This window comes from Pogonomyrmex barbatus, unplaced genomic scaffold (genome assembly GCF_055798465.1).
Source record: "Pogonomyrmex barbatus isolate J1 unplaced genomic scaffold, ASM5579846v1 scaffold6, whole genome shotgun sequence".
Taxonomy (NCBI): domain Eukaryota; kingdom Metazoa; phylum Arthropoda; class Insecta; order Hymenoptera; family Formicidae; genus Pogonomyrmex; species Pogonomyrmex barbatus.
The window spans coordinates 3477263-3491795 of NW_028297160.1; the positions used below are offsets into that span (position 1 = coordinate 3477263).

At 36.4% G+C, this 14533-nt stretch overlaps 1 protein-coding gene across 8 annotated transcripts in view; it reads left to right on the plus strand.

The window, feature by feature from the left end:
* LOC105429009 (WD repeat-containing protein 47) overlaps window positions 1–14533 on the plus strand; it is a 62157-nt gene that overhangs the window by 20662 nt on the left and 26962 nt on the right. For all 8 annotated transcript variants that reach the window (XM_011641652.3, XM_011641653.3, XM_011641654.3 and 5 more), the window contains 2 exons: window positions 3300–3410; window positions 3792–3867. In XM_011641652.3, the coding sequence (XP_011639954.2) occupies window positions 3300–3410; window positions 3792–3867 (187 nt within the window). The remainder of the gene's footprint in view (window positions 1–3299; window positions 3411–3791; window positions 3868–14533) is intronic.

Here is a 14533-nt window from a genome sequence, read left to right on the forward strand (position 1 = left end):
GAGACTCGCGTTCGTTGCTGATGTAAGGCAGAAAGTGTGGCGATACGTTGTGAAAATGAGTATAACTTGCGTGTATCATTTTAGCCGCGAGAAATAACTGTGAGGTACTTGTAGCTTCTGTTTCTCGAAGCGGGACATTTGCCAGATGTTTCTCGTGCGATTCTCCCGAAAGCGATTGTCCGCGCACTCAATGTTCTTTCGCTCGAAAATTATTACCCACTTAAAAACAACAGCTTGATCAAAAAGCTTGACTAACATTAGTTTCATACCTTCTCTTTAACATTTATGTGTTTTTAAAATCTTTGAGTGATAAAAACAACCTAAATATTTCAAATTTCCTATTAGGTCTTAAGGGAAACTTTGGAATTCAAAATTACCAAGCAGACAAATGACAATTAAAAGATTCAATATTGGGGAGATTTTCCCGTAGAATTATATATATTTTCTTATAGAATGAAATTCACTTTTCGCGTGAATTTGTTATCTAATATTTCTTCTACCACATTTTTATTCGGCAAATTATTCTCGATGCTCCTCCCTTAACTTTCATCATTTATCAAAATGCAAGGAAGAGAGCGATATGTAGTCACGCTATTTATTCCGTTAAAGCAGCAGACTGCTCCTCCTTCTCTCCTTTATATCCCATCTATTTCTACATTCATTTCTACATTTGAGTTTCCTAAGAACCCACAAAAATTTTCTATACCTCTCGTCGTCTATCGCGGTTGCGCGCAAAGCGACAGCTGATCGCCGCGGATGCATCGCGGCGCGCATGCAGGCGGCCGGAGGGAATCAAAGCAGCCTCTGATAGGTTCGCGATATACGCTTTGTTATTACGAACGGAGTCCGGGGCTCCGACAGGCCTGAGCTCAGTCGTGCCTAATGCCGCTGCCAGGCGATTCGTAGTCACCACCACCGCTCTTGCTCCCTCGCGATATTCCACATCGGGCCTCCTGGTCGGCAGTATCGGTTCGGTACCGCCCGCAGCTGCAGTTGCACGACAAACGACACACCGCTGGCTGGTTCACAACTGCTCTCTCGCACGCCAGTTCTCGCGCGACGAGACGAAACGGGCGCGAATTCCGCGGCTTCCTGGGCGGTCAAGCCGGCGTCGGCCTCTCGTCCTTTTTCTTCGCGTCTTCTCGAAGCCGTATCGGTCGTCGAGTGCACACTCCGACGATTCCGTTGCAACTGCAGGGGACATTCTCCCCTCGAGTTTCGTTCGTCGGGCGACTATCGCACGAAGGGAGCCCCGTGTGCGTGGCGATGAAGGTGTGAAAACGCATCACGACTCGAGGACGGCGAGGAACGTGCAGGAAGCATGATTTATCACAAACCGACGACGCCGCGATTCCGCATCGCTGAGCGGATCTGCGTACAGCCTCCTAACAATCGGCCGACTTACAATAAACAGAACAGTCACAGCAGCACGTGCAGCCTCCGGAGCGTCAGTTCCACGCCGCCGTGCATAAGTCGGTAAATATCATTCGGTCGCTTAGTGACATTTACCGCAGTGTAATCTTCTGCCGGAGCATCCTTTCAATTCGAAATATCAGGATATTACAATATCAGGATTTTCATTTTTTTTTTTAAAGTTTAAAACTTTTAATAATATTCCAGGATTATTCGTTCAACAGCCATTTAAATTTAAATAATATTTAATATCGCGCATTTATTTTTTTATATCGAACAGTTATCTCAAGGAGTTACTTCTTGAATTTATTTTTAAATAAATTTTTAAATAAATAAAGATTTAAAATTGATCAATTGATGATATTAAATGATATAAACTATAGATTCTTGTTAGATTGGCACAGTGAGTGATAAACGCTAAGCCGCGCAATCTGCACGTACATTTTTTTTTTATACCGCACTATACATTTTTCCATCATGATCGGTGTCGGCGAAACGATTAACGGGAAACGATCGGGGGACTCCCAAATACTAATTGGTTACCATGATTTCCGCGAGTACGACTTAATCGCACCTGCTGTATTGTATAACTTATAAGCCACGCTCAGCAAAAGCGCAACTTGCTGTAGAGCTGCATCGGGAGCTCATGTCGCATCGGAAAACGTTACCTCAATTGAGAACGCAGCACGCGCCATGATGCAGCGCGATTTTGTATAACGGTAACGAAAACTGAGACGTCGCACGATGATCGACCGGAGAGATTGTTTCGGTGATTTAGAGAATGTCAGATTGTAAATCATCTGTACATATCAAACCGTTACCGTTGGAAGAAAAAAAATCTGGCAGCTCCTTCGCGATCGAACGCAGCTACGAGAAAGTTTCAGCTTTTCAGTGGACGATTACCTCGAGTTGCACCAGATAAAAGATCCGAGAGATTTTCCGAGAGAAAATTGAGAGATTCTCAATTTGTAAGGCAAATTTTATGCACATCAGGCCTCTCGTGAGATAACGCATCTTACGAAAATTTATATGTTGCTCATGCACATCGCATCACTTGAGATGATACCTAATCCGTCGTTCATGCCTCGCTGGAAGACCTCGTGAGTTAAGTTCGCGGAGGTCAAGATGGCCCAACATCTCGTTTTTCCCCCGTCTTGGGACGGTGACAACGAATCCCTGATAAATCACGTCTCGCTGAGTAATAGCATGGGTTTAGAGGTCTTGCAACTTCTCAGACTTCTTTATTTCTATTTCTGCACGAAAATAGCGGTCGTAGTTAATTCCCAGATCTTATTCTTTAGAGGTAGAATAGACGTTTGAAAAGAATAATTATTTGTAATAATAATTTAAGATAAAAACAATTTCTGAGTCTGAAAGACAGAAACGAATAAATTATTTGTAATAAAGATTGACATTTTAATAAAAAATTCTTTAATCTATATAATGTTTCATCCGTTTTTAGAGCTTATAAATATAAAATGTCTATATTATTTTATACTTATAAATATAAAAAGTTTATATTATTTTATATTTAAATTTATTGTATGAAATTTCTCTTAATTTATCCTTAGAAATTAGTTCTAGATTTTTGTTTGAAAAAATATTTTAGATGCTTTAGATGCTTTTTTGCTTTTTAAATTCAGATGTGTCGTATGCGTAGCGTTTATAAAATTATTGCGTGTTATTTGCAATGAATGACTGGATTTACATTGGCTAGTGAGATCGTTAGCTGTAATATGTCAACGGAAATGAGAGATCAATAAGTGACAGATAATCACGTAATATCTCCAACACCATAATTTCCTCGTACTTTTACGAGACTTTATGATCGCGTGTGACAAAATTGGATCGAGAATTATCATTCGCATTTGTTCTGACATTTGCAGGATAAAGCAGCCTTTGGGAAGTAAAGGACCTTCGCCCATTCACACGAGTGCACCTGTCCGGTCTGGAATCCAGTCGCCAAAGCCCACGATCAATGGATCGGATCCAATCGCGTAAGTTCTCACGTCATATTACATAAAAATTCTCGCTGCGAAAATTTATAGCTTTCTCAGAAATGTTACATCATTTAATATCTTTGATCATACTTAGCGTGACTTCATACTAGCTATGACTTTCTTTTCGACTCTCTAAATATTAAATCATTTCCAATTATTTCATGAAAGATCTTCGGCAAACGTAATGCATTTTTAATGTTTTTGACAAACATTATTAATGTACGTATTAATGTACGTATCAATGTACATTATTAATGTACGTTGTTTTTATTACTTACATTATACATTTCTTTTCATACATATCTTTTACGTAAACTTCATGATTTTTATTTTCACATGATTCAATGCCCAAGTTGATTGTGCATTTTATTGTTGCAGAAGGCAAAACTCGGTGTCAAGCGGCATTTACGATTCAAGGGTCTTGGAAGGACATTACGACGTCATCAAATCGAAGGTAAGTCAATTTTTAAATATCATATCGGGTTCTCGCTGTCTATTTTATATCAGGAATAACTGACAGTTTTCCTTTCTAAGAGCATAATACTATGTTTTACGCACACTTGCTCCTAACGTTAGATCATTTAATGATACGATAGCGAATGACACGATAGCGTGTCATTCAGTTATCACACAACGATCATAAATCATGAGCATCGACGTATTACTTCGAGTCATACAGTCATTTTATAGTTGTCTCTACGGCAGTGTCCGTTGCTCTGTTGTTAAAAAAAATTGCAGGTTGATTTACCATTAGCGTAATGGGTAAAAGGGACTTTCTATCCGTCTTTTCGTATTTTTCGCATAGGTTTTTGATGCAAAACCGATAACTCGCTTATAGTGTCGTCCGTAATTTGCCGGAGAAACCGGCCTTCCTATATTTTCCGCGAATCGATCGAGATAGCGAGCACGTAAAATCGATTTATATCTCGTTCTACGTCGCTTCCGGTATAATTTAAAGGGGATTTTAAGATTGTTATCGCGTCATTTTTGCAGCGAGCCAGAACTTTATGTTCAATATAAAAGACAAACGCGCCGGTAAAACCAACGTGCACGTGTATATGCCGTTCAAATCTGTGAGTAGAAACCGCTTAAGTTTGTATAAGAGAGCGGAAAAACAGATATATCACGCCTCGTAAATCTGCTTGAATGCGTATTAAATCGAAAAATACTTTGTATACTAGCATAGAGAAGTAATAGAAAATAGAAACTTGAATTTATGATTACGATTATGATCTTACTGTCTTTCTAATAAATTACACTTTTTATAATATGTAAGTAAATACGCGTTATTAATGTGTCATATTTATTTCGCGATATTTATTTATAGTTTATCGTTACGAAATGTATTTATAACCGTATATAAATTTTTCATTTTTGCCGGTTGCTTTATTTTCGATTTAACTCTCCTCATCATTGATTAGTCATGGCTATCAAGAAACCGTCAATTAGACACTGTAATTACTTCAATTATCAATTAATTATTGGATAACCTTCCGCATGTCCTTTCGCTCGATAGATCTTATTTCTCGTACTCTTACCCGCGTACAATACTTTACTCATCTATTTATTTTCTTGAAATGTATTTTTATATTGGACGCTTATGAATTTTTTAGTGTGAATTATTGAATAGACATTTATCTCTTTACTTTATCGGAAAGCATTGCTTCTGAGTTCTTTTTCTGGTATTATGGTTTTTATAAAAAGAAAATTCTACTGCACAGAATTTTCCCTTAAAATTTGGATAAGTGGCATTTGCCAACTAATGTTAACATGCAATATGAAATTACGTATTTCCGCACCGGATAATATAACAATAGTGGTCGAGCGGTGTTAGCCGAAAATTTGCATGTCAATTGCTTTTTGTATTTCCGACGGCGGAAATGTCACAGCAATGTAAAGAGTCGAATAGCGACTCGTTTACCACGAACAGAAGTGACGAAAAAGCATATAATACCAGCATGTCCTTAAAATTCGGCTACTCGGTTATTCGTTTTCGCGAACATGCTGTTTCAAAGAAATAATATTAATGATGATTTCGTAAATGACCTCCATTTATTATATTCTATTTTATCATTTCTATTGCTATATTTTTCATTTCATGTCTGTCTGCTTGAATCTGGAAATTAATATACAGAGCATGACTAGAAAATTCATTGGAAAGCTAATTTAGAAATTATTATTAATAATTTTAATTTTTAATAAGAAAATATTTTTTTATTTATCAAACTGTGTAAAGTAATGTATATTAACACGCACGCTTTTGAGATTAATTCAAATGTGATTACACGAGATAGATTAGTTCATTTTTATTACTGACCTGCGTTGATGCAAAAAAGCTGTAACAGAACGATAAGAATCGAGATGTAAAAGATATCACCGTTCTGGATTCAGTGGCCTCGTTATTGACTCGCTTACATTATGCAATGCAATAATTTCGCGGAAGTACCGTGACGTCAGCGAGGTAATCACAGTAAACGACGCATTTTATAATTTCCTGATGTGATCATTATTTTCCTAAATGTCAAAAAAGATGCGCTATGATTTCTGCTTTGATATGCGATTTTACCGTTGATATCGATTTTACCGTTGCCCAGCCTCGGACTGTTTATTTGTCACTTATGTCGTGAGAGGGCTTGGCACAGTTGTACGTTTCTTTTTTTTTTTTTTTTTTTTTATTTGCGATACATCATCGACAACAACGACGCAATATATCAGGTCGTTGGAGTGGCGCAGAAAAACTACGACACTGCTGCAATTGGAGATTGAAATGTTGCACCTCCGCGTAAGTGTGCCGGCGATATTGTAGCTTACCGGCTCCCTAGTTTCTCGCGTTTGTCTTTGTACAATCAATCCAACGAATTGGCTATGAAAGTTCGTGTTGACATGCCTCACGAATATCCATTCGCGTTCCACATAATGCGCTCTCGCGTATGCTTCATATGCGACGACAGCGGTACATTTGATAATCTCATATTAATAAAGTCAGCAGCTGCGTGAGCAATTTCTCCTTGGTGAAAATTTTAACCATTAGAATTATCCCTACTTGAGATTAATCATAAAACATTTAACATCAGATTTCCATATAATAATTCTCCTTGTAATCTAATTTAATTAATTTTTGTAATATTATCTTTGATCGTCAAACTTATTAAAATTATTTCATAAAATTATTTAGTAAAATTATTTAACAATTAATTGTCATTTAATATAATGTTTTTATACGTTAATTAGAAGAGAAACTTCCATGATTAAACGCTTTATGAAATAAATCGCAACACGACCATGGCAAGAAATCTGATGAGATCTTCGTACACCTACACTCGAAATTCTAATGTCCATTCTCGTCCGACGTTAGATTTTGCTATGACGCAGCTGCAGAATGTAAACTGCATCGCGCGTAAGAGCGCCGATATTATCATCTCTTTTGTCACGCACAATTGGAGGATGCGTTATTGACGGAAACGGTATTGTCGCGTGGGCGCTCTTCCGAGATTTTTCGACGCATTACGCTGGTATCGTCATCCGCGAATTACGTAAAAGTTACTTCATGGTCGTCAATTGCACGGAGGGAGATCGGCTTGAGCTAAGTTAGATCAGAGCCAAGTTAATCTGATCGAACTTTAAATTACACGCGGCTCTTTAAAACGAACATGCAATAAGGCCTTTGGCATAATTGCAATACATTTGCTCATGGTCAGTGTAATGCAACACTGATATTTGCAAGCGTGTCGCTTTTTTAATGGGGAGTATACCCTTTCCAGTTCGCGGAGCAAAGTCGTTATTTATCTTCGATCGTCAAGGTGAACCGGAATAGGCCACCGCTTCTTCGTGTAGGTGTCAAAGAAGCCGAATAATTCGATAACACATGTATGTGAGTTTCCTTCTGGCAATACGTAACCGATCGACAAGTCGCAATTCGCGTGATAAAATTTTATGATAGTGGCGTTACTCCGCGATGACTCTGCTCTGGTAGTATAGCCCTGGTAAATATCGCATCAAATATCGTGTGATATTGAATTGAATATATTCTGAAAAATTCGAATTACATTATTAAACAAATATGCCTGTATATTATATTTAATTATATTTATAAATTATATCTAATTATATAAAAATTATATTTAATCGAAATTATATTTAATTCGTTTAGCAGAAAATATAAATATCAATTTTATTCTTAAAAGAGCGATGTAATTTGATATTTACATTCTAATTGCTACTCCTTTTCAACGGTGCTAATTATTCATCTTGATGTATGTCGTACGTTACTTCGTATCATGAATCATTCAATCATGTATTTAATAAGTTCGTAGATTGTGAATCAGTTAAGCTTAACATATATATATATATATATATATATGTTATTAATATGTTATTGATTAAATTTAACATATGTTATTAATCATGAAGAATTAATAATTATTAAACGAATTAAAAAAAATTAAACTATTTTTTAAATTTGGAAATTAATTACAAAAGTTTATCTTTAGAATTAAAAATGTAATGTTTCAAAAATTAAGAATTTAAATACCTTTACATAAAATTTGAAATAAATTTTCAGATAATTTATAATCATTAGTAAATACATTTGAAATCGATAGAAATTTATTGAAATATAAATAAATGACATATATTAATATATGTAAAGCTTGCTTTTGATATTATAAAATTACGACAGAGCTAAAATATTTACATTAGTCATGAACAATATATATATATATATATATATATATATATATATATATCTGTAGCAAATTTAATTAATATAGGAATTCTTTATATATGCTCAATTATTATTCTTCTTTTAGAGCAAATCATATAATTATTAATATGATCGTAATCTAATTTATTTTTATATAATACGTAAGGAAACATTATTTGATCTTGGGAGATTATTCGAAATAATTTGTAATTTGTGATACATTACGGTCGTTATTTATAGAAATCGTGATTTGCGTATTTCCGATATATGCGGTACCGCATATGCATTCGTAATTTATGTTGTCTCTATGGAGCATAATGCAATTGCGGCTCCATCTCGTTGACTATATGAAAGAACGTTTCCGTTCACCAGATACCATGCTCGCGAGCCTTCCCGTTAATCAAGAGTAGATGGCGCTAACTAATTACAGTTGCTAATAAAAACAACATTCTAGTATGAGTATAAATGTATTAATTATCATATTTGACGATGTATTTTATATGAAAGAATCTTTTTATGTATTTATTTCTAATTTTACTTGGTGAAAGTATAATATTATTACGGAAATTTTGAGATGCATATCTTACATTATAGAAATTCTATTTTTATGAAACAAGTAATATAAATGATTGTTATTTAAATAAAATTAGCAATACACACACACACACACACACACACACACACACACACACACACACACACACACACACACACACACAATATGATTTTATACATTCTTTGAAATCTGATTTCTCTTTTTTAATCTTATTTAATCTTTTTATTCGTTTTATTTAATCTTTTTAATCGTTTTATTTATATATATTTTTTTTGTTAAATTTGAATTATGCTCTATATAATTTTAATTTATTTATATTAATTTTTATTTCAACATTTAATTTGTGATATCGCTATAATTTATCTATATTTTATCTGAAAAGATAATATTGTTTTTTACAAACGTAATATGAATTGATATTTACATGCGCTGAAGATGAATCACTTGCTAGTTTCTAGTTTTAAATAATCTGAACATAAATGTTCTTCACACATCAAGATAATCAATACCACAACATATTTCGACGAAAAAACATTTAACCAGTTTTAGTGTCTCATCGTAAAATTAAAAAATTGTAATTTATATAATAAAAGATACAATTTATATAAATTGTATCTTATTCCGCGAATTGCTTTATTCCTTTTTATGAGTTTATTTTTAGTATGTGATTAATTACGAAGGAGATAAATGCTGATATAATTGTGTTACACAGCATTGATATAAGTTTGTTTTTTATTCCATTTATCTCTTATTTTTTTATCTATCTGGCTTTATTTAGAAGATTACTTAAACATTTAACATATAATTGCTGTCTTCATCTGTTTTCTGCTTGATAGATTGACATCGATTATCATCGTTTATCATGATATAAATACTCTGAATCACTCAATCTCTATAAATCTAAAAATATTTTTGTAAAGAAATCCATTATATGACGTTCAACGAAATTTCTTTTAAATAATTTTTTTGCACATTCTCATTTCTTTAGACACTGAAAAAATGGATATATAGAAAAAAATATTTGACAAAATAATCTCTTCAAAACTGTTTATTCGACATGAGAAAGAAAATTGCGATATGATGCGGGAATGATGTACGGGCATGTGTATTGGGCATTAGCGTTTGACACACCGTGCCTCATAGTCTCTATGCTCATGAAGCATACCTTCGTCAGCAACCTGATTCCGCGATGTGCCAAGGTCATATTGACGGTACCTTTGGAGTTTTGCGCGACAAACCCATAAGGTTTGACCTAATATGGATACTTCGTCTTTGAACGAATGGCATACCGGCCTGGTGGGGATCTCCGCACGGCAGAGAGTTCCTTCGAGGCACCGGGTCTCTCGCGTATCGCGGTACTCCAGTACCTCATCAGACGTGTGTTACGACGCACACGCGTTTTCATATAGCCACGATCGCGCTCCCACCACGTTGCACGCATGCCGGTCACTTAACGAACCGCGAAGGTAGAACCGAAGATCACCGTCAGTCCCTTCACGTGATTTTGAATTGTGAGTACGGAACCGATTGAGTCATCAAACGGACATTGCTACTGCAAATTAAATTTATTTCGTGACACCATCTAGACATGAGATCATAACGCTACGGTTATTAGTTACGGAGTTATTAGCAATTTTGTATAAAATTTACAAACTTTTTGTCATAAATACGAGGATATATATGCAAATGGTGTATCGTGGGAACTTTCTGAAATACAACAAGGAAACTTGACGAATTTGGTTGGAATAATTTCAAGAAATATCTATGAAATAACGCGTGGAAGATTTTTCCCCATTACCATATAACATTTTTAAGCATTCATAAGAGATTATTGCTGTTACGATAATACAAAAACATTATTATATTATGACGAAATACATGGTCGACGAACATTAAGAACAAGATGAGTTCTTCCTGTCTTACATTGGAGTCGAAAAGTGTTTTTGTGAGCTAATTAACATCCTGGTAGCCGTAAAAATCACCGGGCGAGACAATTCGAACGAACGAATTCCTACATAAGTGTTTAAGTGCAATTATGTGGCGCATAAGCGAAGCACGGAAATTGTGTAATTGTAAAGTTGAATACTAGACTCTTTACCGAGAAGAGCCGGAAGATCCGAAGAAGGTTCACCGTGATCAATTGATTTCACATCGAAAGGAAATTTTCTCGTCATAATCACACGATGTCAACGCATCAGCAAGCTGCCATACGTCGCCTCGAGGAACTTTTCAGGGACGTCAAGCTAGAGCAATTGCAAAATAATCCTGAATTAATTAAGCAAGAGCTCAAGATTGACAAATGCTGCGAGGTACACGGCAAGCACGCAAAAGAGAACTGCTGGAACCGAAGAGGATCCCTCAGTAATGTGCATCACGTGACCAGGAAAGATCTTTTTGGACGTCTTGATACTTACAATTACACCTCCACATCTCCTACCGGAAGAAGATCGCTGAGTATACCAATGTCACCGCCTAAGAAGGAACTGCATCCCTCGACTTTTCCCAGTACCTTGAGGAAAAATCCCTTGGGATCATCTATGAGCGCTATCAACAGTACCAGGAAGGATCTGTTTTCGAACACCATCGGCGGTTCATCTCTACGAAGAGATCCCATAGGTCGCTCCATGGGCTGTCTGAGGAAGGACACCACATCGAGCTACAATTCGCCGTTGCGTAGGGATTACGTGGCGAAGTCGATGACGAATCTTCAGCGACCAGCGACTACGCGGCGCGACACTGCCCCAAATTTGGCCAGCCTCTTCGCGACCTCCGTGGATTCTCGCGCAAATTTGAGGACCGGTCTGAGCTCATCGAACGGAGATCTCAAGACGCGCAGTTATTCCAATGGGAACCTGAAGAGCTGCCTCGCCGGATCCAGCGGGAATCTGAGGAGCCACCTGAACGTGACCTTGAGCGGCGATCCGTCGTCAACGGGTTCAATCTCGGCTAGCCTGAGAAGACCCGACAGCAAATCGGCGATGCCGCTTTCTAGCGGTAGACGAGGTTCGTACGACCGGAGGAGACTCTCTACAGATTCTTTGGATAACCTGAAGAGAAACTCGTGGGATCCGGGTCGCAGAGGCTCCTCGGGCTCCTCGGGCGGATGGGATGATCCGATTTGGGAGGAAGGAAGCTTCGGCACCGACCAGGTAATGACGAATTCTATTTACTTGCACCGAAAGGTAAAGAAAGAAAGAGAGAGAGAGAGAGAGAGATGAAAGGCTGCTGATGATGCCATCGATAAGTGAAAGAGCTGAGTAAGCTGTGCGGTAATATCGCTTTTATAGCGCGGTTATATAGATATGATTATGAAAGTTTGATTGCAAACATCTTTCGTATGAAAAGGATTTATCGCGTAAATACACTATTATTCCTATAATAAAGTTGGAAATCTTTGTTATCTGAAACCGAGAGATATGAAAAGTGTTGCATCATATCTACAACATCACATCTGCAACTTTCAACGTGTGAATGGTTTTGCATTATTTTGTATTCCCACGAGCGACAGGGAAAAATACGTCTTGCCAGTCGCAGCTACCTACCTGGCTGGATTGTTGAGAACGAATAAAAATTTATCGGTCCTTGTTAGGCGATCCTACATACGCGGGTGACTCGCGTTGACGCGTGGGAAAATCTCGAGATCCGTTAATGCGTACGCTAAATATTAGATTGTCGTTGGGATGCGGTCTGTACCAGTTACCATGTAACCCGTTCTTCGACATTGCAAGGATGTAGAAAGATGTTAGAAGATCTATCGGATTTTGCAAACTGATCCCATAATTGGAGGTATCCCATGACGCAATGGGATTTATGACGTAGTTTTGGAACAGACAAAAATTGATTTGTAATTTTAATTTGCTTCTAGAATAAAAAAATGTATCTCATGTCATTGTCAGCATTGTGAGATCATTTTTGTTTATTTATAATGTCGAACTCTAGACTCATCGAAATTATACCAGTTTTATTAATTCTCATTTCCGGCTAAAACTATGATGCTGCAGTTTTTAAACAATTCTATTTATTTTAATGAAGATGATTTTGTATTCACGAGATTGAGTGACTTTGAGCTTTATTAGTAAATTTGATTTCACGTAACATTGAGGGGAACAAACATTTCTGATACGTGCTTACGTCATCGACGTGCCTTGCATGGTATGAAAGTGTCACTCAGTATTAGTCATCGAAATGTTACGATAGTATCTCGTTACAAATAGAGGAAATACGTCAGCGCTCTTGTCCGCTTAAGTCTCGATAAGTATATAAGATCGATTTGTTTTCAAGAAGGACAGTAAGAATCGATTTGTTCTCAGAAATTATTGATTAAATCATGTTTTATTATTATTTAATAATTATCATACATGATAATCGCTAAATGACAAATTATTGAAATTCTTTTTTAAAAATAAAGCTAAAATTAGCATAACGCATGAATATTTCCTATTCTACATAACTTATTATGTACATAATTAAAAAGGACCAACATGCGTTAGGATTAGAACTCTGCTTAGATAATCTTATTTTGATAAAGAAAAAAAAAATCATGTTTTTTATGATTAATTATTTTTTTTTTATTAGATTGATATTTTTATAAATAATTAGGAGAAGTAAAGTCTCTAGAATTTTAATATGATATTTCGATATGTTTAGCAAATTATTGGATAAATGTTTTATGAAAGCTGGTTTTATCTTTATTCAGCAAATATATTGACTTTTTACATTATTACGATGCAACCTGCGTTCTGTGGCTATTTGCCCTGTAGGCAATGGATCCGTACATTTCCTGAAACAAGTTTCCCGCAGATGCAACCTACGCATAGCGTTCGGCCCTGAGTGGTTAGCCTACACGCTCGCTTCAACGATAATTCACATTTTTGCGGACAGACCCCTCTTAGCCCCTCGCTTCCTTCCTCCATGGATGCTCGGTTTTTCTATATAACGCGAGAATTACGCGCGTACACACATGATTCACGTCGGTGCGCTCGATATGGTCGGCTTCCGAACACGAGGACTTAAAAGTAGCTTATTACATCACTATTAGTTAGTTGTAAACTTATACATGTATATCTGCGACGTTGCAATTGACTTTTTGCATATACATGAATTTATCCATTGACGTAATTACGTTAAAAAATTTAAAATATCTGAGTAAACTTTTTTTTGCGTTTAAGAAAAATATAAATTTTCATTCAAGTTGTGCTCACACCTTTTTGTGATGTTATAACAAATGTCAAATTGTTTAATTTATCGTCATTTATATTTATGACTTTATGACTCGAAATATTAAACAATTTCGATTTTTTAAATAACTCTCAAATAACTCTTTAGTATTTTTTTTTTTTTAATATCGTTAATATATTACTCACATATTACACTCATGTAGAGAAAGAATGTTGAATTTTTCGTTTGGTTAATGCGTTATTTTTACCGCTCGCTTGGTTAAAGAGGAAGAGACGGAGTTGTTATTCTATGCAGGGTGCCGAAATTCCACAATCCGGTCTGCATCGCACGTGCGCTTCGTGCACGATGCGCTTTACCTACATGCAGCTTCACGGTCGGCGAGCACGCGCGATTTTCCGCGTGTCACACGGCTCCGGAACCGTTCCGTCTCACGGTACGACGACATCCAAGATGATTGACCGATCGCCGTTTCGGTACCGTTATGAAAAATTGACTCTTATTGGCGTACAAACTGGCCAAAATTGACCCACGAGACGACGCTCCGTGTGTCACGCAACATCATCTTTATTACAATAGTTTTTTCTCGCGTATGAATATTCGCCGGAAGCGAACAGCTAGGTGGACCGTAATAATTTTGCGACAAATTGATTGCACGTAAAAATTAGGCTGTACTTTAAACGTTAA